General features: G+C 40.0%; 1 protein-coding gene across 2 annotated transcripts in view; it reads right to left on the reverse strand.

Annotated features, from left to right (window-relative positions):
- The window catches only part of swm (Zinc finger protein swm), a 503,429-nt gene extending 476,932 nt beyond the window's left edge, over positions 1 to 26,497 (reverse strand). For both annotated transcript variants that reach the window (XM_067135328.2, XM_067135327.2), the window contains exon 1: positions 26,339 to 26,497. In XM_067135328.2, the coding sequence (XP_066991429.2) occupies positions 26,339 to 26,397 (59 nt within the window). In that variant the 5' untranslated portion in view covers positions 26,398 to 26,497. The remainder of the gene's footprint in view (positions 1 to 26,338) is intronic.
- Positions 26,498 to 26,947: the final 450 nt, after the last annotated feature.

The raw sequence follows: 26,947 nt of genomic DNA on the forward strand, positions 1-26,947 counted from the left end.
CAGCAAATGTGGCACGAGGCATGGTACAAAATAGGATAGCATAGTAATAATAATAATAATAATAAATGAAATGGTGTATGGCTTTTAGTGCCGGGAGTTTCCGAGGACAAGTTCGGTTCACCAGGTGCAGGTCTTTTGACTTGACGCCCGTAGGTTACCTGCGCACCGTGATAAGGATGAAATGAAGAAGACTACGCATATACCCAGCCCTCGTGCCAGCAAAATTAACCAATGATGGTTAAAATTCCCGACCTTGCCGGAAATCGAACCCGGGACCCCTAAGGACCAAAGACTAGCACGCTAACCAGTTAGCAACGGAATCGGACATAATAATAAATTAAATAATACACAAATACAAATGATCCTGTTGAATTAGAGATGGTGAATAAATATGTATTGTATGATTCATTCACTACCGCACAGTTCTTTTCTTCTTTGTTCAATTTATTCTTCCACGACAAACTCTTGGTAATTGCCATGGCACAGAGCTTTCAAGCGAGTTGAAGTAATTTTTGAAATTTTCTCACATCTGAAAAGGCTGTGAAGTATTCCTCCGAATCAGTTGCAAATGCAGAATGTACTTCGGCCAACAATTTCATCTTTGATGAAATTTTGTAAGTAATTGAATTCATCTTTGTTCAACCTGGAGTACATCTGAAATATTTCTGGATGCCCATTTAGCTCCCTTACTAAATTGTGGTATTCACCGCAAATTACTTTCATGTAGCCACAGTCGTTTTCGGCAGACAGTAGTCATGGCAACTGAAACATCACAGGCAATTAAAAGATCATCAGAATCTGGTGAAAAGGATGTACTATCGTAGCTTGCCATCGGACAAAGTATACTGTGATCTGTGAACGCAAGAAGAGTGTGTTTCCTGTCTTCACGCCGCATGCAGTGACATCATCAACCTCCCCTCCATGCTGACTGAGCACAGAGAAAGTTCACGTGAAGTAGTGTGCCTCCGCCTTTATTCTCAGTGTGTCTGCGACTAACAAATACACGGCTACTAAAATTCTACTTCTCGTTACCTTTAAAGAAAGTGACGATCGACAACTTAAGAAACTTTTGATTGGTACTGAATTGGGAGACGTGAACCCTAATCAACTGTGGCGAAAGATGCTGTCCCTAGCTGGTGTAGACATCACTGATAATGTCCTAAAACTCTTTGGGTCGATGTCAGATTCAGTTAATAATATTCTTGTATTAAGTGACAAAAACTTAAGAGAAACTTGCAGTTATGGCCGATAAAATTATAGAAATAAGTCCAAATAGTGAAATTTTTCAGGTTAATGAGCTAGATGCCAGACAAAATGTCGGTTCACTGGGACTAGACTCAAACGTCATTGGTTTTAATTTCCAAATTAACTGCTCAAGTCGCTTCACTGGAATAACGTCTAGATCAGTGGTTCCAAACAGATTTGGGTTATCAGGGTGGCAATAATAATAATGTTATTTGCTTTACGTCCCACTAACTACTTTTACGGTTTTAGGAGATGCCCGGGGATTTAGTCCCGCAGGAGTTCTTTTACGTGCCAGTAAATCTACAGACACGAGACTGACGTATCTGAGCACCTTGATATACCACCGGACCAAGCCAGGATCGAACCCGCCAAGCAGACCAGCAGCTCAACCCTCTGAGCCGCTCATCCCAGCAGGGGGGCATTAAATATATGGGGGCCAATGAGTATTCAAAGGGGGAAAATTTTAAATAGTACTGTACAGTAGAAGTTGCTGGGCAACACGAGTCACTGGCTATTCTCAGATGGCAAGTTCACTGTACCTACCCCTCTCCACAGTCCCCACCTGTTGTTGCTCAGGACAGCCAATTAGTGACACAACCCCCTCCCCTTCCTGCCATCACAACACAATTGCCACTGACCTACATTCTTCTTCAGTCTTAATCAGCCTTTGTGTGCCTCACCATCAGATTTTGTGTGTATCTTTTCTGTTTTTGTGTGTTTGTTTTGAAGTGTAGAAGTTCATGCGAATGAATTCAAAAAATAAAAAGTGTCTTCAGTACTCAGCGTGAGTATTTAAAATTTGCTTTTATTGTGTCACCGCAAAATGTGCAGTTTCCACATTGTCTTTCTTGCAATAAAACATTTACTAGCAATGAAGCCATGAAGCCTTCGTGAATGAAAGATCATTTATCAAGAGTACACAGTGATAAATTGAGTAAAGAACTTCAAAGTTATTTTCAACACCTCAAAGCTAAAGCTGACAAACGGCCTAATGTGAGTGAATAAAAACTAGCAACCAATCTTGACAAAAGTCTTCTTGCTTCTTACGAGGTGTCTTTATTGATCGCTAAATGTGCTAAATCTCACATAATTGACGAAACTCTTGTTTTACTGGCTACCAAAAAAATTTGTTGAAATCATGCTAGGTGAGGGCCCTAGTAGTAAGTGAATCGGTTCCTTTGAGCAACAATAATGTTTCCAGGTGAATTAACGAAATGGCCACGGACGTTGAATCCAAACTCACCAATTTGTTGGAAAAAGGTAAATTTGCATTGCAGATTGACGAATCAACTGTGATTGATAACAAAGCAATTTTATTAGCTTATGTGAGGTTTATCAATGAACAAAAGCAAATTACTGAGGAAAGAACATTGATCACTGATATGAAGGGATCGTTGATTTTTTAAATGGTGCAAGATTATTTTGAGAAAAAAAAAGAGATTCCCCTAACAAACATGCTCCTGCCATGTCAGTTCGTCATGCTGGGTTTCTAGCCCGCCTTAAGAAAGAAGTGCCAGTGGTCATCACTCTTCACTGTGTCATTTCATTGTCAACACTTAGCTGCAAAATAATTGAGTGGTGTCCTGCATGAAACCCTATAACTGGTTGTTACTAGTGTCAAAAATATCAAAGCTAATTCCCTCGATGACCGTCTGTTCCAACAACTTAGCCATAAAAATGATGAGGAATTCTAACGCTAGTCTCTACATACGGCCGTGAGGTGGCTTTTCAAAGGAAACAGTTTGTGCCGTTTCTTAGAATTATGTGACACGGTCACTGAGTTTCTTGACACGTCTGATCCTGTTTTAAGTGAGAAGTTCAAGCAACAGATATTTTTGAAAAAATGAACGAAGTCAATATAAGGCTTCAAGGAAACAAGATGAACCTTATCAAGGCCAAAGGAATTATTTCATCATTCATCGCCAAGTTTGATATTCACAAGGTAAATATTGGCCAAAAAGAGCTGATTCAATTTCCGGCCCTTAAAAAGTGTTCAGTGTCAGATAACGAGACTCCTGAACTCCCAGAAGACAAAATCCTAATTTTTACTGATCACCTTGACCAGTTAAAAACTGACATGGAATCAAGATTTGAAGATTTGGCCAAGTTACAAATTTCGGATTGGATTCCAGATCCATTCTTGTTTGAAGCTGTGGATAAGCTTGATAACTCTTTGCAGACGGAGTTTCTAGATCTGAAGTATGACTGTGGGGCGAAAAGCAGAGCGATTACGAGTTAGCCTGGATAAAGTTTATGGACACTTATCCACAACTGTGGGGGAAAACTAAACCACTTCTCATCTCGTTCCCGTCAACATATTTAGTCAAAAAAGTATTTAGTTCTTTGTCCAGCTCCTCATAAAAAAAATAAGTAGGACATCAATTTTTGGTAATGAGACAAAGTCTCTCATAGTGCATTGGCAATGCCAGTGGCTACAGTTTGCCTATGCAGTGGCCTCCACGGTATGCACTAGCCAGCGTCTTGGTAGGTGTGCTAGGTACCAACTGATGAGCCCAACCTAGCACACGAGGGCGAAACGCTGGCAACCAGGAATGAGTTAGCTGGAAAATTTATAATGTCCAATAACGGACCATTTATATTGGTATTATAAATTTACTCATTCGGGACAAATATTTCAGATTCCCTATCGGAATCAACATTTATGTCATCTGATGGCCAAGCAAGCATCAATTTTTGGTAATGAGACAAAGTCTCTCATAGTGCATTGGCACTGCCAGTGGCTACAGTTTGCCCATGCAGTGGTCTCCACGGTATGCACTAGCCAGCGTCTTGGTAGGTGTGCTAGGTACCAACTGATGAGCCCAACCTAGCATACGAGGGTGAAACGCTGGCAACCAGGAATGAGTTAGCTGGAAAATTTATAATGTCCAATAACGGACCATTTATATTGGTATCCTTTCTCCCAAGTCTTCCCAGCCCAAACTTTGCAACATTTTTGTAACGCTACTCTTTTGTCGGAAATCGCCCAGAACAAATCAAGCTGCTTTTCTTTGGATTTTCCCCAGTTCCTGAATCAAGTAATCCTGGTAAGGGTCCCATTCACTGGAACCATACTCTAGTTGGGGTCTCACCAGAGACAAACAAGCTCTCTCTCCTTTACATCCTTACTCTCTCTCTTTCTTAGCATTAATCCCGACTTGCAGGGTCTGTTGCTTTGCTACATCTCCTCCATTTCTGTCTGTCGTTGACATCTTCTGGTGTTAAGCCAACACTGTGCATGTCTGCCCTGATGTTGTCAGTCCATCTCTTTGCTGGTCTTCCTCGTGGTCTTGTTCCCTCTGGGTTGATGTGGAGCGCTGTTTTGGCAACTGAGTCGTCCTGTTTTCTCATTACGTGGCCGTACCAGCGGAGACGGGCTTCCCTTACTTTGTCTATGATGGGCGCGACACCAAACCTTTGCCGGACGTCCGTGTTCCTTATGTGGTCACATCGGGTCAGCCCCATGGACCATCGAAGCATCTTCATCTCCATGGTTGTCAACATTTGCTCCTGTTGTTTCGTCATGGGGCGACATTCAGTCCCATAGATCGCTGCTGGCCGTACCACACTCTTATAAACTTTTGCCTTTAGATATTGAGGCATCTTTTTATCACAGAGGACTCCAGTGACCTGTCTCCACTTGAGCCAAGCTGCATTTACCCTCATCCGAGTATCAGGAGTGGTGTCACAGTTTGAGGTGACGACGGATCCTAAGTACTTAAATTGCATGGTCTTCTGCAGGTCTTCTTCACAGATACTTATGGAACCTCTGGTTTGGGGGCCACATTCCAGGTATTCTGTCTTCTGGATACTGAGGTGCAGTCCATTTTCAGCCAGTCTGTCCTTCCACGTTTGAACCTGATGCTGGAGTTCAGGACGGGTTTCTTGTGCAAGTACCACATCATCGGCATAAAGAAGGGTCCAGGGATGTGAAGTCTGTATGTCAGCTGTTGCCGTATCCATGCAGAGGATGAATAGCAATGGTGAAAGGGCAGAACCTTGATGAACACCCACAGTGATATCGAAAGGCGGAGAGATTCCAGCAGGACTCCGGACAACACTAGTGGAATTGCGATACAGAAGTTGCACCCAGCTTACATACTCTTCAGGGACGCCATGACAGCGAAGAGCTCGCCAAATAAGTTCGTGTGGGATACGGTCAAAAGCCTTTTCTAGGTCTATAAATGCCATATGTACACTCTTCTGTCTCTCTCTGTGCTTTTCCATCAAGAGGCGTGTGGCATGGATTGCATCGATGGTACTGCATCCCTTAACAAATCCACACTGGTTTGGTGTTACAGAGACAATACATCTGAGTCTGCTGTCAAGTACACGTTCAAAGATCTTGAAAGTATGACAGAGGAGTCGTATAGGGCGATAGGTCGAGCAATCACTCACATCTCCTTTTCCCTTCCAGATTGGAACTGTTGTGCTAGTTGTCTATGTGTGTGGAAGCTGTTTCTCGGCGATGATTTGGTTGAAGAGTGAGACAAGGAACTCTGAAGCAGGCTTTCCGAGCATTTTCCAGATTTCCGCTGGTAAGTCATCTGGACCAGTTGCTTTTCCATTTTTCATTTTGCTAATGGCAAGCATTACTTCCTCGGATGTAATTGAGGGAACAGGGCCTACGATAGGATCAGGACTAGAAATTGGTGGATGCGTAAATTCTTTGTTGCTGATGTTATTAAAGTAATCTGCCCAACGCTGGAGAATGGATTGTTGATCTCGTAGCAGTTTGGCGTCGGCTCCCTTGATGTGCGTGACGTGTCCAACGTCCTGAGTTGAACGGTGACGGGACTTAGCAAGACGATATATACTGTTTTCTCCTGATGGTGTGTCAAGCTGGTCGTATAGTGACTGGTAATAATGGTCCTTTGCTGCAGCTACAGCTCTTTTTGCTGCAGATTTCAGGTCGCGATATTGCTGAAGATCAGTATCAAGACGTGAGTTCCACCAAGTCTTGTAGGCTATCTTTTTCTCCTTGATTGCTTGCTTGACTTCGTCTGTCCACCACCAGGTTTGTTTATCAATATATTTTCGTCCGGGTATGGTTTTTCCCAACGTTTTTGTCGCCGCCTGATGTATTTGTTCCACAGCATCTTTCCACATGTCTTGAACCGATTGATTGGACTTCACGGAGAAGTTTGCCAAGGCTGTCATCAACTCGTTTCATTGGGCATTCATCCGCCACCACTTAATTCGGTCAGGCCCAGTCTTAGGTTTAGGTTTGGGTTGTGTAACATTGCTACGAATATCGAGGACAAGCAATCGGTGTTGAGGGGCAATGCTGTCATACGGAATTACTTTAGTGTCCGTTACCAGCTTAAAATCTTGTTGACGGATTAGCCAATAATCAATCTGAGTAGCATGACCACCGCTTGTATAAGTAGCCAGATGTGTTGGCCTCTTTTTAAAATATGTGTTGGTAACAATCAGATCATGAGCCTCTGCGCAATCGAGTATCCGACATCCGTCATCGTTTCGCACACCAAACCCATGTCCTCCATGGCATCGCATATATCCTTCTTTGTGAGACCCGACATGTCCATTTAAATCTCCTCCAAGAATAATGGACTCTTCCTGGGGAATTGCTCGAAGGAGGGCATCCAGACTGTTCCAAAATTCATCCTTCTCATCCTCAGTGCATCCAGTTTGAGGTGCATAGCAAGATACAATGTGGGCAGTGATGGAAGTTGAGTCAATCTTGATAGACATAAGCCTATCTGACACCCTGTTGACACTGGTGACATTGTTGCAGTAGTTCTGGTCGACGACTATTGCTACACCATTTCGTGTACTGGTACCATGATAGATGAGTTTGTAGCTATCTCCGATTTCTTTTGCCTTTGAACCTTTCCACTTGGTTTCCTGGATGCAGGCAATGTTGACACGTCTGTTTTTAAGCATTTCTGCTAGTTCACGATGTCGGCCTGTCAACGTACCAATATTGAGAGTAGCAAATCTCAGTAGTTGTTTGGGTTGAACTAGCTTCTTTAGCCTACCCCGTCCATGAGTAGGTAACCCTTGCTCATTTATCACGTCACTCGGGCGTAAGTGGCGCGCGTCGCTTTGAGGGGACGCCCTAGTATGTTCCGAATTTAGAAGAGACGTAGCCATAGATGCGACAAATGATTCCTCAACCAACGGGTCGCTTCGTCTGTCGTTGAGGGCATTTTATAGCTACTGCCAGCATATAATTAGGCCGCCCCTAACCTGGAGAACAGATGCCTTTTGCAGCCGCCCCTCTGGGGTACAGACACTGCAGCTGAATGGTATTTCAGCAGCATTTCCTCTGCTGAGGGCCCATTACCCTCCCACAAGAGCTCATCCGCCCGAAGCCGTTGGCTCTTGTGGGGAGTCAGGTTATTTTCCGCCGCCCAACACTCGGCGTCAAGTCCCTGGCTGTACGGTCTACTCGGTTACCGTAGCATGACAAGCATGGCCAGACAGTACTTTACATCCTTACTACAACCCCTAAATACTCTCATAACCATGTGCAGAGATCTGTACCCTTTATTTATAATCATATTTATGTGATTACCCAAATGAAGATTTTTCCTTATATTAATACCTAGGTATTTACAATGATCCCCAAAGGGAACTTTCACCCCATCAACGCAGTAAATAAAACTGAGAGGACTTTTCCTATTTGTGGAACTCACAACCTGAGTTTTATCCCTGTTTATCATCATACCATTGCTTACTATCCATCTCACAACATTATCGAGGTCATTTTGCAGTTGCTCACAATCTTGTAACTTATTTATTACCCTGTACAGAATAACATCATCTGCGGAAAGCCTTATCTCTGATTCCACTTCTTTACACATGTCATTGATATATATACAAGAAAACATAAAGGTCCAATAATACTGCCTTGAGGAATTCCCCTCTTAATTTTTACAGGGACAGATAAAGCTTCACCTACTCTAATTCTCTGAGTTCTATTTTCTAGAAACAGAGCCACTCATTCAGTCACTCTTTTGTCAAGTCCAATTGCACTCATTTTTGCCAGTAGTCTTCCATGATCTACCCTATCAAATGCCTTAGACAGGTCATTCTCGATACAGTCCAAATGACCTCCTGAATCCAGGATATCTGCTATATCTTGCTGGAATCCTACAAGTTGGGCTTCAGTGGAATAACCTTTCCTAGACCCAAACTGCCTTCTATCAAACCAGTTATTAATTTTGCAAACATGTCTAATATAATCAGAAAGAATGCTTTCCGAAAGCTTACATACAATGCATGTCAAAATGACTGAACTGTAATTTTCAGCTTTATGTCTATCACCCTTTCCTTTATATACAGGGGCTACTATAGCAACTCTCCATTCATTTCGTAAAGTTACTTCATGCAAACAATAATCAAACAAGTACTTCAGAAATGGTACTATATCCCAACCCATTGTCTTTAGTGTATCCCCAGAGATCTTATCAATTCCAGCTGCTTTTCTAGTTTTCAACTTTTGTATCTTACTGTAAATGTCATTGCTGTCATAGGTAAATTTGAATACTTCTTTAGTATTAGTCACCTCCTCTATCTGAACATTATCCTTGTAACCAAAAATCTTTACATACTGCTGACTGAATACTTCTGCCTTTTGAAGATCCTCGCACACACACACTCCCCTTGTTCATTCCTGGAATGTCCTTCTTGGAACCTGTTTCTGCCTTAAAGTACCTATACATACTCTTCCATTTTTCACTAAAATTAGTGTAGCCACCAATTATGCTTGCCATCATGTTATCCTTAGGTGACTTCTTTGTTAGATTCAATTTCCTAGTAAGTTCCTTCAATTTCTCCTTACTTCCACAGCCATTTCTAACTATTTCTTTCCAACCTGCACCTCCTTCTTAGTCTCTTTACTTCTCTGTTATAATATAGTGGATCTTTACCATTCCTTACCACCTTTAAAGGCACAAACCTATTTTCACATTCCTGAACAATTGTTTTAAACCCATCCCAGAGTCTGTTTACATTTTTATTTACCGTTTTCCACCGATCATTGTTACTTATTAAAAACTCCTTCTAGATTCTATTGTTGTAATAAGTCTATAAAGTTACAAAAAATTGTTTACTCTTTCTAGAAGTAGCCTCTAATTACCACAGGCTGACAACAGAAGATGTAGCTGGGAAGAAAATAAACAGACTGTGACAAAACAACAGACAGAATAGGTCCGAGAAGAAGCTGTTTGTTGTTGCAGTGAATTAACTCAAAGCAGGAAATGCTACAAACTGTTCCCAAGCTGTTCTGGATGCACTACAAACCTATAATGGACTGTATGATGCCTCGAAATTGTGTCGGTGACAAGTGTTCCATACATGACCCTCTATTATGAAACATTACGAGTGGTTACAGGGTTATGCATCTGCAGTGCTGAGCACATAAGCGTAGCTTAGCTGGTAATTGTTGGGTCACAGTGATGCTGCATTTGGATCATGTGGTTAACAAGGGTGAAATCTGCATTCTTGAATACAAGGAAGTCCTGGTATTGGGACTGTAAGGAAGCAATTATTTTTCCTTCCCCTGACCTTACTCGGTGGAACAGTTGGTTTTTCATGCTGCCGTCTATTTGAATACTTTTTAAGATATTGATACATATTTAGTCATCTGATATGAAAGATTTCAATAACTGTGGCTTTAACCCTCAAAGAGATAAATGATGATGCATCGCCCTTTTTGTACATGTTGTTGTGGTCAACGACGATACATCGACTATTTTGCAGCCGTTCATTAGACATGCTCTCGATATGCGTAGTAACACACAAATATGCTCTATGTAGTATCACTTTAAACAGCAGGTTACAGTCTCTCTTTTTACTCTAGTTGCTAGGCTGTAGACTGCCGTTGAAATGAACTGCGCAGTCTTAAAATTCCGTCATTAGGCTCGCTACCTTAACTGCGTAGTACAATATGGCGCCTTGCCGCGTCACGGAGTCGTTCCTTTGTACCCGCTGTTTTTATCAGTGGTTTGCGGAAATAGCGAGTAATTTAGTTTCAAGTCCCAAGAAATTTAGGTTCAAGTCCCATTCCGAAGATGTTGGATGAAATAATGAGTGACGCGCGTGATATGAGTGATAGTGATAATGACAGTGACATTGACAGACTTCCTGGAAAGCTGGAACGTTTATGCGTAATATGTGGACCAAAAAAAGGGGGAAGGACCCGGTATTTGTGCCCTGGTTGTAACTGTGCAGTTCACAGGGGGTGTTACCACAATTTACAGCACTCTTGGAGGCCTGAAAGGAGAGGAAGAAAAAGGAGAGAGCAGTCTAGTTCTGGTAGCTCCTCTGAGTGACTTTGCGGACGCGTTCTAGTGCTTGTGTATATATGTATATATATTTTTATTTGTGTATATAACATCTAAAGTGTTTATATTTTTTTAATTCCATAAAATTGTGAACATCATTGTGATTTGACTTTCTCGGGTAAGTCGAATATTTTAGTGTCTGGTATGGGCGCGAACATTTCGATCATATTATTTTGGAACACCTTTCTGGAAACTCAGGATGGTTGTAAAGATATAATGAAAGGTACAAAACAAAAATATATTTATTTCAATGGCCTATGACATTATGATTTAATAAAATGTATTACACTACATGATTTCCTTTTAAAACCTATTTTTAAGAATTTTTAGTGTAAGTATACAAAAATCCTGAAAATCGTGTGACCGTAACAGTCGTTTACATAGACCATTTGAGGGTTAAGCATCTAAAATGTCTGACTGGCCAGGAAACATATAGGCTTCATTCACATATGGTATTTCTCAAGGATCAAGCAGTTGAAAAATGTTTGAGCATTTTACTGAACTTGAGGGGTCTCAGCATCCACCCTCTCATTTGCTGCACCCCAAACTTCATAACCCTGAAGTAACTTTTTCTGCAATTTGTGAGGGGAATTATTCTGCAACAACTAGCAATGCCTTGGTTTATCTCACACCTTAGAGCAAGCTGCATGCAAAGATATTTTCATCAAAGTGACTCATTCTTCGAAGAGCAGCTAGAGACTTTGAAAGACAAAGACCCCAACTGCAATAACTTTGTTGCTATTTCTCAAGCTCTGTATCCTATGAGAGCTAAGCCCTTGGAGGGACACTAAAATATCACCTTGTATAACTGGAAAACAGCTGAGTTTGAGAAACTTTTTGGTGTATCAATTCTTTTGGGTTACAGAGATGCAAATCAATATCAACTGAAGGCAGTGGGAAATGTGACATCATACTTGCATTCACCAGAGTACAGTCAGAGTTCTCTGATTTGCTAAATTTTGCTTTGGGGACTCCAACAAACAATGTTGAGAGTGACCATGTTTTATCCCATTATAGCAGACTGGTTTCAAACAGAAGGAGCAACTTGAAGGAAAGCAATACAAAACTTAATATTCTTTCAATTGAATAGTGAATTTTCTTGTGTATTTGAGCAGTTTGATTTGTTGTGTACTCCAACAAACAATGTTGACAGTGAGTGTGTTTCATCACATAGTGCAGTGGTTACAGACAGAAGATGCAACTTGAAGGAAAGCCATGCATAACTTTTTACAATACTTTCATTCCAACAGTTAATTTTCTTGTAGATTTGAGCAGACTTGTGTTATGTCCTTAAATCATTCAATTTTAGAATCAAATAAAATACAATGCTAAAAGTTGATTTTAAAAAATAAATGTTAATTTTTCAGAAAACATGCTAATTTTAATAAAATTAGATATCAATTTTCCCAATCCCTAGTTAAGAGGATAGCAGTTCATGTCAGTTGCTGAAGAACCTGACCTGTTCTGTCCTTTCCACAAAAATATATCTACCAGGATCAAAAGTTAAACAGAAGGAAGGACAGGTATGGATACTTCTGATGCTTCCCATGTTATGCACCCCTCTACTTTCTACAGGGGCTTTTAGTGATTGCCAATAGTTACACTAAGGAGGTGGAAACAGTTGAGCAGCCATGGATAGACAGCATATGCCATCAAGTTTCATGTGAAAATCTGCAACTGGGCACAAAGCTATGACTACACAAAACTGGATTGCATCAAGTCTGCACAACCACATCACACCGACTATGTGGCAACCGAAGTCGTCAGATCTAAATCCTCTAGATTGTTACATGTAGTGTATTGCTGAACAGAAGACTAATCAATATTCCGACAATATAGCTGCCTCTGTGGGTCAGTGGTAGAGTGTTGGCCTTCGGATTCCAAGATAGCGGGTTCAAACCCAGCAGAGGTAGTCGGATTTTTGAAGAGCGGATAAAAGTCCATTCGACACTCCATTCGTACGATGTCGGCATGTAAAAGATCTCTGGTGACACATTCAGTGTTTACCCAACAAAATCCATTAAATCTCAGCCATAGACGCCCAAGAGAGTTTCGGTTTACTTGGTCTGCTATCTAGTGGGCCTAGAGCAAAACGGAACGTCAAAACTCATGACCAGACAGCCAGATGGCATCAAATCGAAATGTCTGCACATGGTAGCTGAGGCTGTACGATTATTATTATATATATAGGTATATCAACGGTTCAACACAACCTGGTACTAAAAATAAAAAGCAATTTAAAGGAAGATAATCAACACAACAGACAATCAATAAGAAACTTGAAGACTGTTACACATCGATTTTAACATAAGCAAGATCAAGCCACCTAGTGTTTTTACAAAAAGTGCCCAATTACAGACGTTTTAGACTTTAAATTTGTTCAATTAGGAAATAAGTTTTTTTTACCATAGATGCTAATTGTAATTTACGTACCTTTTTACAGACCACATCAATAAAATCCTCCCCCACTTATTCCCCCCTTTCCCCTCCCAAATTTGAAGCGCTTTAAGCAATATTTATAAGTTCCCATGGGAAAGCAATTTAAGATTTTAATGTACTTACTAATCACATTGTTTCATCTAAGCTATTTTAAGACAGCTGAAGATTTAAGTGGTCGAAACATGTCCTGTATATGATGATGTTTTTATAATTCTGCCCAAAGGCAAAAAACAAAGTATCGATTAGGTGGTGTTTTAAATTAATTTGTTGACACTACTCTCTTGTCGGAAATTATACCCAGGACAAATCGTGCTCTTTTCCTTTGGATCTTCTACTGAGTTGTGTACAGGTATAATTGCAAAAATATTTTTTTTTTTACAATAATTATCAAAATTTTCTACTTAAATAATTTTCAAGGAAGTGTGTATCTGGTTATTATTGGATCATATGCTTATATAGGAACTAAATGTTACACAATACTTATGGTTTATATATTCATGACTTTCAGTCCTTAATGAACATTTTTATGCAATTGTAAAGATAGCGAGTTCAAACCCGGCAGAGGTAGTCGGATTTTTGAAGGGCGGAAAAAAGTCCATTCGACACTCCATGTCGTACGATAACAGTTCAACAATAATAAAGGTGTTTCAATTTATTCCACCTATTCAATACTTATAAAAGTATTTTTCAATACGGACCTAAAATGAGGTTTATGACATGTAATGTCGTACGATGTCGGCATGTAAAAGATCTCTGGTGACACATTTGGTGTTTACCCGACAAAATTCGTTAAATCTCAGCCATAGACGCCCAAGAGAGTTTCGGTTCACTCGGTCTGCCATCTAGTGGGGGCCTAGAGTAAAACGGAACGTCTAAATTGACGAGCAGACAGCCAGATGGCGTCAAATTGAAATGTCTGCACATGGTAGCTGAGGCCATACAATTATTATTATTATTATTATTATTATTATGCAATTGTTTTCATTTTCTGAAAGAAAAGTACAACATAAAAGTTCGACTTTCATGTTAAGTCCCCACTGTCAACTAGAAGGAAAACCAAGAACTTAATCTGAACAATTCACCAAGATTAATTTTATCATGTCAAACAGGTACCTTTATGAAGATAACACATACATTTACCTACACCTTTCATAATGGATGTTCAAAATATTCTACTCAAATAATTTTCAAGGAAGTGTTTATCGGATCTTTATTGGACCGTATGTTCATATAGGAACTAAACGTATGTAGCATTTATGGTTTATTTCCAGTATCTAGTATTCGGGAGATAGTGGGTTCCACTATCAACTATTAAATAAAAAAACTAAGATACACAAAATGCATCTCATCAAATGGAAAGTATAATTCCTACCTGAGTAAATACGAAAAGAAAAAAGGGCTATAAATATGAAAATAGAAAAGTCTTGATTTTATGCAGGTATACAAGTCTGAGAATCTAAAACTCATAATGAAAGCTCTTGAAATATTTTAAAATCTGAATCACAGGATCAAATTCTAAGATCAAATTCATGAACTGTATAATTATTCTAAGATCAAATTCATGGGCTGCATCAAGAACTCTGAGAACTCCTTTCAAATAATGCATATGTGGGGAAGATTGGTAAAAATGTATATTTCAGTAAATTTTCAACCAACAGATGTTGAATTTCTACCAGATCAAATTTTATACAGGTTTTTTATATGCCGTACCTCAGAGGTTCTTTACTTTATTTTTTTTTATTTTTACAGGTTGCTTTACGTTGCACCGACAGAGTCAGGTCTTATGGCGACGATGGGGCAGGAAAGGGCTAGGAGTCAGAAGGAAGCGGCTGTGGCCTTAATTAAGGTACAACCCCAGCATTTGCCTGTTATGAAAATGAGAAACCATGGAAAACCATTTTCAGGACTGCCGACAGTGGGGTTTGAACCCACTATCTCCCGAATACTGGATTCTGGCCGCATTTAAGCAACTGCAGCTATTGAGCTTGCTCTCAGAGGTATGAAGTCGGATGTCGCATCTATAAAAGTTTACAGCACATGACAACACACGCTTTTTTGTGAGAAAACATCTCCAAAGTCTGGTCTGAACTTCAAATACAGTACTTGTATACTATAAAATAATATTGTAATCCATATTTTATATTATGCAACACTCACATTTTAATGGAGTTCCAGCCTTATACCTCCAACTTAAACACTTGAAGCCTATCATAGAATACAAGCATAACTCACATTATTATTAAATAAATTCTTCACACAAATATAACATTTTTCAAATCCTAAAGTAAAAAAAAAATCTATCTCAATTAATTATACCAATAACATCAACTTCAAAATTAACAGGAAATGCAATACAGTTTTATTTTACATCGAACTTAATTTTTCCTGTTGGAACAAGAAAACATGAACTGAAATTCAGTCTTCTAATGAAATCTGTCACTTTCATTAACATAAATGCACTTTCATTTTCACCTTCTGTATGAGGAATTTTGTCATAAAATGCATGGCAAGTAGAGAACTGAGGAATATCAGGAGGGATGACACATTCTTTTCTCATATTTCTTCTGAAATCCACATTTTTTTATTCACAATCCTCAAATTTTGTTTTGTAAAACAATTTACCAGAAGCATTTTCCTTATTTGGAGCCAAACACACAAAGACAAATAAAACACATCACCTTTAGATTTTTTTGTTCAAAAGGTACTTTATTTTCCTTCTGCACGAAATGCAAATTTTCTGAAGTCGCTTATCTCCATATCATAAACCTGGAATGGATTCTTGCTTTTGCAAGTGTGAATAAACTGAATCCAGTCATGTAGAGAAGTGATTCAGAACTGAGATAAGCACTTCTTTTTTTTTTTCTATAATGAAATGTGCTACATCCACCTCCATATGTGTATATCCTCTTAACAGAAACTTGTAGTTGATGAATTTAATATTAGTAGTAGAAATCAGCCACATACAGAAAATGAGCATGGTGAAGTTTCTTTTTGGCCAGGACAGCTATCTGACAAAATACTGTATTCGCTCGCATATAACCCACACATTTTTGACAAAAAATAAGTGTGAATATTTTCGGTGCGTGATATATGCAGGGATTTGTGTGCAAAAGATCGTATTCCCGAAAAAAACTTAAAATTTGCATTAGGCTATTGAAACAAGACAAATGGCATACTTAACCCTTTCTTTGTCACTGCCTTCATTCTCCAAGCTATTCACGTGTGCATCATTCTGGTCACCATCCCACAATGCGTCATGCTAACTTCCGTACAACGCATATGCAATGCTCGGCTTCAAGAAACTCTCGCAATAACGTCTGTCGACACCATAACCCATTCCTGCATACCCAATCACACACAAGTTCAACTGACAGCCTCTCTATTTTGCCTGACGGCATCAGCTCATGCTTGCCTCCTGCCATCCATTCGGCGTACAATTCATGTATGTTGTCCTTGAAGGGCTTGTTGACGGAAACATCTAAGTGCTGTAGACAACGTGAGATTCCACCAAGAATTACAATGAGATCAGTTTTCATTTCCTGAAGACGTTTCTTCGTGTCTTCCACCAAGTGTCCGCGGAAACTGTCCCACACTAACATTGCTGGACATCGAAGCAGTGCCCCGGACCGTGTTCTGCACACCGTACGGACTCAGTCCCGGACAAGAGCTGTATCAATTCATTCTTTCTCTTGATCCCGTACATGAATACCTTTGGGAAACTTTGCTTTAAGCAAACAGAAAGCTTGACCACTTTTTTTTATTAGAGGTGTGCAGATCAACCCTTATAACCTTCCTTCCATATTTTTGTTCTCCCCATATCTTCACTTTATTTTTTAAATCATAAGCCAACCTCACTTTTGCTTCAGCTTGGTGAGAATTCAACTCTGATATCAGTGCATCTTTTTATTCACCCACTGTTGCTGACACAACAACTGTTAAATGATCACAAGTGTCATTGCTTAATTCCTTGAAAGAATAATTGAATTGCATTAAAAACTTTACAGTAGATGAAATACTTTGTATTTACGTACATTTCAATACGGACCTAACATGAGAATTATAACATGTAAGAAAGGTTAGCCCGATGGCCTCTCTGTGGGTCGCCCACTGCTAAATCGCAGCAATTCGTTTGACTTGTATAGGAAGATAGATAAATAAGATTTCGCTTTTCGAGAGTCTTGTTTCTTGAGACTGACGAAGGAACAGTCCGGTAACTGTCAACTTGAAAACAATTCTTGGCAACCGATATATTTTATTATATACATGGGGTAATTTCCATGCGATTATAGGTCACTTCGACTACATACGTATCAGAATTGCATATCCCGTCGTCAGAGGGCTGTCACATACATCAACCGGGAGGGATTCACTTATATTTACTGCCAAGTAAACACACATAAGAGTGAAAACTAAAAAGTATGTTGTATAGGTTTTATATATATATATATATATATATATATATAAAATTGTATAAGTTTTTGGCAACTATCAGATAGGAAAAGCCAAGTGGTGGTTATTACTGCTTAAAGAAGACTGGGAAAGAAGAACCGTGGCCATAATAACAGGCCTAGTATTTGCCTGGTATAAAAATAGGGAAACTACGGAAAACAATCTTCAGGGCTGCCGATGATGATGCGTTTCGAACCTACGATCTACAGAATGCAAGCTACGTCTATATGGCCCGTACAACACACTCGGTTACACATCAGTATCACTATTGCTTCATCTTCCCTTCGTCGCAGCTACCGTATTTATGAGTAGATTATACTCACTGTAACAAAGCTATAATCAACCACACTTCCCCGTACGGTGGCGTGTCGCTTTAGTGTTGATAATATTACGATGAGATTTTATTTCCACCAAAAGCGATAATCTTATCTGTGGGCACGCCATGCTCATGCTTAGCCATATATGAGTAATGTGTAGGAAGATAAACAGCTGACTGGCGTTCGGCGCACGCACAGACGAATTTCATTGGTTGTGACAAGCAAAGAGTTGCGTGAAAGATACTTCTGTCTCCATTTTCAAACAAAAATTTAAACTTTAAGCGATGTCTAGTTAAACATCAACTGAACATTGTTTATGCAATGGAAGATCGTGCTCGTTTTAGACGTCGTTTAGGTAGATGTTGTCTAAGGCTTAAAACTAGTCATTGTTTCTACAATCGGTCCATAGCATCTCATGCGAGATACTAAAGCCATCATTTCACAACTCTGTAACGTAATGAAGCAACTCGTCTTCCAGTTCAAGAAACCAATTTTCGGCCCTCTGAATGCCTTACGTGTTTGGTTGGTGGTTTCTAGCGCAGCTTTCTGTTTACGCCAGTAGCGAACATTAAACTCAGTCACACTGAATTCTCGACTGACAGCTCTGTTACTATGTTCTTCAACATATTTTATCATTTTGAGTCTAAACCCAGCCATAAAATACCCACGGCCGGGCTGAGTGGCTCAGACGGTTGAGGCGCTGGCCTTCTGACGCCAACTTGGCAGGTTCGATCCTGGCTCAGTCTGGTACTATTTGAAAGTGCTCAAATACATCAGCCTCGTGTGGGTAGATTTACTGGCATGTAAAACAACTCCTGGGGGACTAAATTCCGGCACCTCAGCTTCCCCGAAAACCAAAAATGTAGTTAGTGGGACGTAAAGCCAATAACATTTATTATTCAAACTACCATGTTTCTCCACAACTTAAAGATCACCCTACACAAGAAAACTTAACTGAGAAACAACAATGAAACCTGAAGACAATACTGGTACTTGTCGACAACACAACAGATGGACGATACCTAATACTGTGATCACTTGACTGCCTGGACAGGGAAACACTCTTAGTTCACGAGATTAGCTCTGCCGGACAGGTAGCGATAAGCATATTGACAAAGACATATGAGTGAGAGGGATGGCTCAGTGACTGACTAGCTAGGAATGCGGCCTTGAGGCGGGGGTTTGCGAGTTAGGTATTTCTGTTACAACAGCTAGCCTCAACCAATTCTGCAGGTAGAAAGCTGCAGCTTCTTTTTGTACTGTCACATACAAAGTACCGTAACAGTAATTGATACAGTCCTTATATTTAATGTAGGCACATCCACAGAATACCAAAACTTTATTTCATGTATGTACCGTATGTCTTTATGACGTCAGAAATTAATGCAAGTTATATGCGGGGGGTTTTTTTCATGCAATTTCAAATGTTAAAAATGGTGTGCAAGTTATATGCGAGCAAATAATATGGTAGTCAACTCCTCTGTGGTTTGCGTGTTTTCGGACGTCCAAGTGTAGAGGCATGAAGTCAGTTCATTTCTTCCCCTACATCCTTTTGTTTCATCCCATAAACAACATGAAGTTTTTTTCCTGTGTCTTCAATAATGGTATAGTTGTATGACTATAGTTTAAGCAAACAGAAAGCTTGACCACTTTTTTTTATTAGAGGTGTGCAGATCAACCATTATAACCTACCTTCCATATTTTTGTTCTCCCCATATCTTCACTTTATTTTTTAAATCATAGGCCAACCTCACTTTTGCTTCAGCTTGGTGAGAATTCAACTCTGATATCAGTGCATCTTTTTATTAACCCACTGTTGCTGACACAACAACTGTTAAATGATCACAAGTGTCATTACTTAACTCCTTGAAAGAATAATTGAATTGCATTAAAAACTTTACAGTAGAAGAAATACGATGCTATTTCCTGCTGGAGTACTGATTTGCTTGCACAGTCATGTCTACAAAAGTGTACAACAGTGTTATATTTAGATAGCTACCCATGTATTTTCTGCTGATATATTCACAACTGTAATGGCTTTCTTCAACTGGAAACTTTCAGATATGTTGTTTCATTTGATTGATAACTTCTATTATTTTATTATGTGGGAATTTTTTAAATCTTAGATCAGGTAAAATGGATTCACCAAAGCTTGTTCCCTTTTGTTCATGGCTATTTGACAAATTTCTCTCCAATTCCCAAAGTATTAAGAAAAAATATTTTACATACTTTCACCTCAATTATAATGAAATTAATATATATATCTTACTTTCTTTACGTCAACCTTCTTGCACACTGTTTCTTGGTCTGTTTCTTTTAACCTCACTAAAACTTTATGAGGGATGCTACAAATTCTTATTTCTGTGACCATGACTTTTCTCCACTCCAGAAAGGAGTTGTGAATTTTTAGTCTATTTCCTTCTGAAATCTTTTTAAAGCGTTACAGATCACTTTCATGTTAGTTTCAGTTTTCTAGCCTGAACATCTTTTCCTTTCTTAGGGATTTAACTTTTGCCACTTTCTCTTTTCTCACCACAGACTTCCACCATTCCTTAAAAACTACATGCTTCCTACCTTTCTGTGGTGCTGTGGAATTTTCATTTTCATTAAACTTTTCACTTACATCCAGTGGAATAGGGTTTTTCAAGTTCCACCTTTAGACTTCGTTCATCATTAGTTTCAAGTACAGCATTTTGTCAATTTACAGAATCTGTAATGCATTATAATTAAAGAAAATTGTATTGTACTTGTTCAAAATAATATTTTATAAACAAGTATTAATTTTAAAACGTGTTCTATGTAACTTGGTTTAATGGAATGTTTTGGAGAAGTCTAAAATTATCCAATCATCAGAGCCCTCTTGGCAAGGTTGTTCTTCATTAAATGAAATTGTAGGTTCTCCTGGTAAAAAAAAAACTTATTCTCTTGTCTGAATGAATTTATTTTTCTTTCTTAGAAATTTAGCTTCTGCCACTTTCTCCTTTTGTTTTTTCCTTCCTCACGGCAGACTTTCACAATTCCTTAAAAATGACATGACGCTAAATAATGCCATTCCTTATGCAGCCAGTCCCTGCTATGAATGGTGTGAAGATGTCACATTTCAGTAGGCTTGGCAGACTGATGTGCAATAGCAACTTCTGGCTCAGTGCGGAAAGCAACGGGAAACTACATCACTCCTCATTTCACTAGTACGCCTCTTCAGTGACACCTAGGCCATCTATGACAGCTAATGGTGAACCTGTTGAGGATCCAACCAGCCTTCGGGCTGAATATCCAACATACAACACCCTACCTGTCTGAGATCCTGTGGAATTTTCATATTGTATATTTTTATCAGAATTGGCATTTACATCCAGTGCTGCATGTTTTTCAGGATCCACCTCTCCTGCACTTTGTTTGTTGTTATTTTAGGTACAGCATTTGCATCAAATGCAGGACCTGTAATGGAAAATGTAATAGTTTAAAATATTTCCTAAAGAATATTATTAACAAGGTATTCTGCATACAATGTGTATTGTATGATGGAATGTTTTCAGAGATTTCTAGAACTAGGCACATCAGAACACTCTTGGAAAGGTTCTTCTTTGGTAAATGAAGTATGGTAGTGGGTTTGCCTGTTAAAAAGAGGAGCTGATAATGGTTGTATAGCACATCATAATGAAAAGAAAAAAAAAACACTCATTATCCATTATAATTGTAATAACATTAACTTACCATTCAATCTTCATTTGTAGGTATGGGTGTAACTGTACTATCCTTCTACCTCTGGAATTCATCATACTTCTTGTGCTTCTAAAACTATTTCAGTATAAACTTCATAAGCAGAAAAGCATACACACTTGCATGAGGAGTTCCTTGAAATTGAAGCACCAAACAGTTCTCAAATCGAGCCAAAAATGGATGATAAAAACATGATTAGTCGTGCATCATGGGCACCAGACATACCTCTATGTATTGTTAGAACATGCAATGAACAGAGGTAAAAGGTTTCAAATGGACATACGACTATATACCACTATCAATGTATTGTCAGAATGTGCAATGGACTGAGGTAAGAAGTTTCAAATGGACATCCGACTATTTACCAACTCGATATTTGGACACGAGACCTTTCACCACTCGCTAACGGAAAGAACTATGATTTCAGGACTTCAAGCTTTATACCACTGGAAAGAACACATAAAAGTACAAATCTCTATTTTCCCCTAACTTGTACACCCGAACTTATACCTCTAATTAAGCTAGATTCTTTTTTATTGCATACTATTCAACTGGTAATAAAACAGTAAAAACTGAAGTACATTTACCATACTTTTGTAGCTTAATGAAGAGCATTACACGTCATTTTCATTGCTGAAGTAGCTACTTGCATTCCTATTGGCCAACGTAAAATGGCACGTGATCCCACTTCCATCAATTATGATAGTTGTATTCCATTACCAACCCCTACACAATAAAAGCACAAGTAAATGTAAAATGTTAAGGAACCAATGGTGTTTCCACAGTAAAGTAGACGCCAAAGGCCGCTTCGCAGCACTAACCTGGGGGCTTGTACCTATATCACTGGTCTTGTCAATGATCTACCCTAACCGTCCACACGGCAAGTGCCAGTCCAGACCAATGGCATTTCCACAGGAAAGTAGAGGTCTTAGGCTGCTTTGCGGCTCAGATCTGGGGACTTACACCCCTAAACCCCCTTCGTTTATCCCTATATCACTGGTCCTGTCCAGGTCCTATACAAACCGTCTGCACAGCAAGAACCAGCCCAGACCAATGGTATAACAATAATCACCACCACCACCTATTAGTTCCTCAAGCACCACCCATTAGTTGACTAAGTAGAGAGGTTGACAGCATTGTGCACTGCATAACAACATCCTTCCTGATAAGTCCGTGAGAAGTAAACAAACGACAGTTGTTCTGCATGTGTAAAAGTCTTGCCTCGAGGGAGCAAGTGTTGATAAATCAATAAACAACTTTAGGGGAAAAACAACCAATAACTGATGAATCACATATGGCACTAAATACACTGACTGACAGAGCAAATGCAACACCAAGAAGGAGTGGTCAGAACTTTATGCCAATTGCAGGGTAGACTGACGTCACTGAGGTATGCTCATGATGTGAAATGCGCCGCTGTGCTGCGCACGTAGCGAACGATAAATGGGACACGGCGTTGGCGAATGGCCCACTTCGTACCGTGATTTCTCAGCCGACAGTCATTGTAGAACGTGTTGTCGTGTGCCACAGGACACCTGTATAGCTAAGAATGCCAGGCCGCCGTCAACGGAGGCATTTCCAGCAGACAGACGACTTTACGAGGGGTATGGTGATCGGGCTGAGAAGGGCAGGTTGGTAGCTTCGTCAAATCGCAGCCGATACCCATAGGGATGTGTCCACGGTGCAGCGCCTGTGGCGAAGATGGTTGGCGCAGGGACATGTGGCACGTGCGAGGGGTCCAGGCGCAGCCCGAGTGACGTCAGCACGCGAGGATCGGCGCATCCGCCGCCAAGCGGTGGCAGCCCCGCACGCCACGTCAACCGCCATTCTTCAGCATGTGCAAGACACCCTGGCTGTTCCAATATCGACCAGAACAATTTCCCGTCGATTGGTTGAAGGAGGCCTGCACTCCCGGCGTCCGCTCAGAAGACTACCACTGACTCCACAGCATAGACGTGCACGCCTGGCATGGTGCCGGGCTAGAGCGACTTGCATGAGGGAATGGCGGAACGTCGTGTTCTCCGATGAGTCACGCTTCTGTTCTGTCAGTGATAGTCACCGCAGACGAGTTTGGCGTCGGCGTGGAGAAAGGTCAAATCCGGCAGTAACTGTGGAGCGCCCTACCGCTAGACAACGCGGCATCATGGTTTGGGGCGCTATTGCGTATGATTCCACGTCACCTCTAGTGCGTATTCAAGGCACGTTAAATGACCACCGCTACGTGCAGCATGTGCTGCGGCCGGTGGCACTCCCGTACCTTCAGGGGCTGCCCAATGCTCTGTTTCAGCAGGATAATGCCCGCCCACACACTGCTCGCATCTCCCAACAGGCTCTACGAGGTGTACAGATGCTTCCGTGGCCAGCGTACTCTCCGGATCTCTCACCAATCGAACACGTGTGGGATCTCATTGGACGCCGTTTGCAAACTCTGCCCCAGCCTCGTACGGACGACCAACTGTGGCAAATGGTTGACAGAGAATGGAGAACCATCCCTCAGGACACCATCCGCACTCTTATTGACTCTGTACCTCGACGTGTTTCTGCGTGCATCGCCGCTCGCGGTGGTCCTACATCCTACTGAGTCGATGCCGTGCGCATTGTGTAACCTGCATATCGGTTTGAAATAAACATCAATTATTCGACCGTGCCGTCTCTGTTTTTTCCCCAACTTTCATCCCTTTCGAACCACTCCTTCTTGGTGTTGCATTTGCTCTGTCAGTCAGTGTAATTTAGCATTTATCAGTAACATGCCACTTTTATTTTTATTCAGTATCAAACTTGTTACATTATATTTATAGAACAGAGATTCATTAGTGACATCCTACACACTGTGTCTGAGAATAACTTGTTTATTTTCATAGCTATTAATTTTTTAGATGTTCACAATAAACTGTAGCTGAGGGAGATTTATACAGAACTCATGATTAACTTCTTTGCTACCTCTGTGTATTTTTTAAGAGCATATCCCTCTCCTCCCTATGGTGCTACAGCCCTCACAAGCCTTGGCCTTCCAAGCGACCGCTTATCAACCTGAAGGCCTGCAGATTACGAGGCTCTTGTTCTTGGCTTTCTAGATCAGAGTTGCCATCTCAATGTCAGATAGCTCCTCAATTGAAATCAAGTAGGCTAAATGAATTTCGAACCGGCCTCGAACCTGGAACCTTTGGGTGAGACACAGACATGCTATACCTATCCCGTGGGACCGGCATTTAAGGGAATAGAGAGCCTAATCTTCCAGAAAAATTTTGAAGCCATTCTAAGAAGTTTTGTCTCCAATTTTGACGTATGAACCAAAGTAGGCATGCTAACAGTCGGACTTGTTTTTTTTTAAACTTGCTTTACATCGCACCGACAGAGATAGGTCTTATGGCAACGATACACTTGTTATTCAAACAGGTTTTGTTAAAATTCATAATGAAGGACAAAAATGTAAGATATATCTTATTTTCAATTCTCACCATGAGATTTCTAAAAATAAGTCATTGTCGGTAGTTACTTGTTTCCAAGTTTACAGATTTCCTGGCTAATAGCTCACTTCAATTCACAGCAGTTTGTGTTTAAAGAGATCTACACTAAATTCACTAAATCTTGTAAAAACCTGCTCCCAATACCTAAGAATCTAGCCTACTTTGCATTTTTTTGCAGTCACATTGCAGTTTCATTTAAATTCTAGTAAAATGTGTGTACCCTGACTGTTCTGAAACCTCCTCAAAAGAGTAGGTAGCCTATGAAATGTCAATGATGAATTATTCCCCAAATTTTGTGCAAAGAGGAAATGCTACGATGTAAAGGAGTGTAGTATACAACTCAATCAACACAAACATTTCCTTATTAGAATTTGTTTTACGTTGCACCGACAGAGATAGGTCTTATGGCGATGATGGGATAGGAAAGGCCTAGGAATGGGAAGGAAGCGGCCGTGGCCTTAATTAAGGTACAGCCCCAGCATTTGCCTGGTGTGAAAATGTGAAACCAAGGAAAACCATTTTCAGGGCTGCCGACAGTGGGGTACAAACCACTTCCCAATTAATTAACCCATTTCATCTGGACAAGTCTGTCTACATAGTGCATCGGTAGCACTATAAGCTGCCATCCTCAGAGGCCCGCGTTCGATTCTCGGTAGATTTAAGAATGACATGAGGGCTGGTATCTGGTTAAAATTTTACATACAGCTCACCTACATTGGGGGTATGTCTGAAAAGTCAGAGCTCCACCCCCACAGGATGAGGACATAAACTTACTTTACTTGTAATGTGAAGAATGATTTAGTAGTTCAGGGTATGTAAATATTAGGATTTTCAAGCAGTACGAAATTACTGGAAGTACTAACAGAATTCAAATGATTAAAGGGTATATAAAGTATTAAAGCCAGTCACTTATTATATAGGTATATATTACTTACTTACTTCCTCAATACAATATGAAAATATATAGCCTAAATAATATGAGTGGTACAAGATTGTTCATAAGGTTCTCTCTTTTAAGACCATAAAGATATCTCTGTGCAACTGACTATCCCAGGACAATAAAGGTACCCCAACACCAAGTTTGAAAATGATTTTACAGACGAGAAAAATCTCACGGTTAGGCCTACATCAATATATTTATTTGAGGTCGGGTCACATATACACAAACTGCGCGACATACTGAAGCAAAGTAATGTACACCATAACCAATTCTGAGGCAAAAATCTGAAACACATTCCGTATGTCAATTACTACGAAACTGTATCTCTTTCTACTTGCCTTGTCTTTAAAAACATACTATTGCCATATGATATAAATGTCAAATGTGTAAAATTATGCACAGTTTTATCAATATTTCTGCAACGTTTACAAACTCCGTCCTACTTACAGTGGTTCCAATACCGCTGTCAACCAGGATTTAAAGGCTTCTTGGTCATCTATAATCATGTTCGGAAATAATATTTCACCGTAATTTGTATATAAACGAAGTTGTCTTTCCCATTAAATAAATCACTAACAAATGTTCAGTGCTCGCGAATGTTTACCACACGCACAGATCTGCTTTGCTCTTAATACCAAAGACTCCCAAACACAGCACTACAATCGTCAAAGCAACTCTGGTATCGAAAAGAGGAATTTCTATTGCAAGGTATTACTCTCATTGAAGATATGGCTATAACACACACACCAATGGAACAAGGTTTGGATAGAAAAAAAAATAACAACATAAAAGACGATTTTTAAAGACTGGAGAGCATGTTCAGGCAAGTTATCACCCATAAAACTAAAGAAATAAAGTATCCCAATCCAAGAGCACTCGCTGATAAAGAAGAGAAACCTCAAAAATGCACTTTGCTAATAATGAAAGAATAAAGTGTGCTACATTATTAGTTACCTCCAATCCTACAATAAAGAACGAAGGAAACAATTAAAGCCCCATTCACGATGCAAAAGTAACGTGAAGTTAAAAATGACGTTAAGTTCGATGTTTGCAGCC

This window comes from Anabrus simplex, chromosome 1 (genome assembly GCF_040414725.1).
Source record: "Anabrus simplex isolate iqAnaSimp1 chromosome 1, ASM4041472v1, whole genome shotgun sequence".
NCBI classification, from domain to species: Eukaryota; Metazoa; Arthropoda; class Insecta; order Orthoptera; family Tettigoniidae; genus Anabrus; species Anabrus simplex.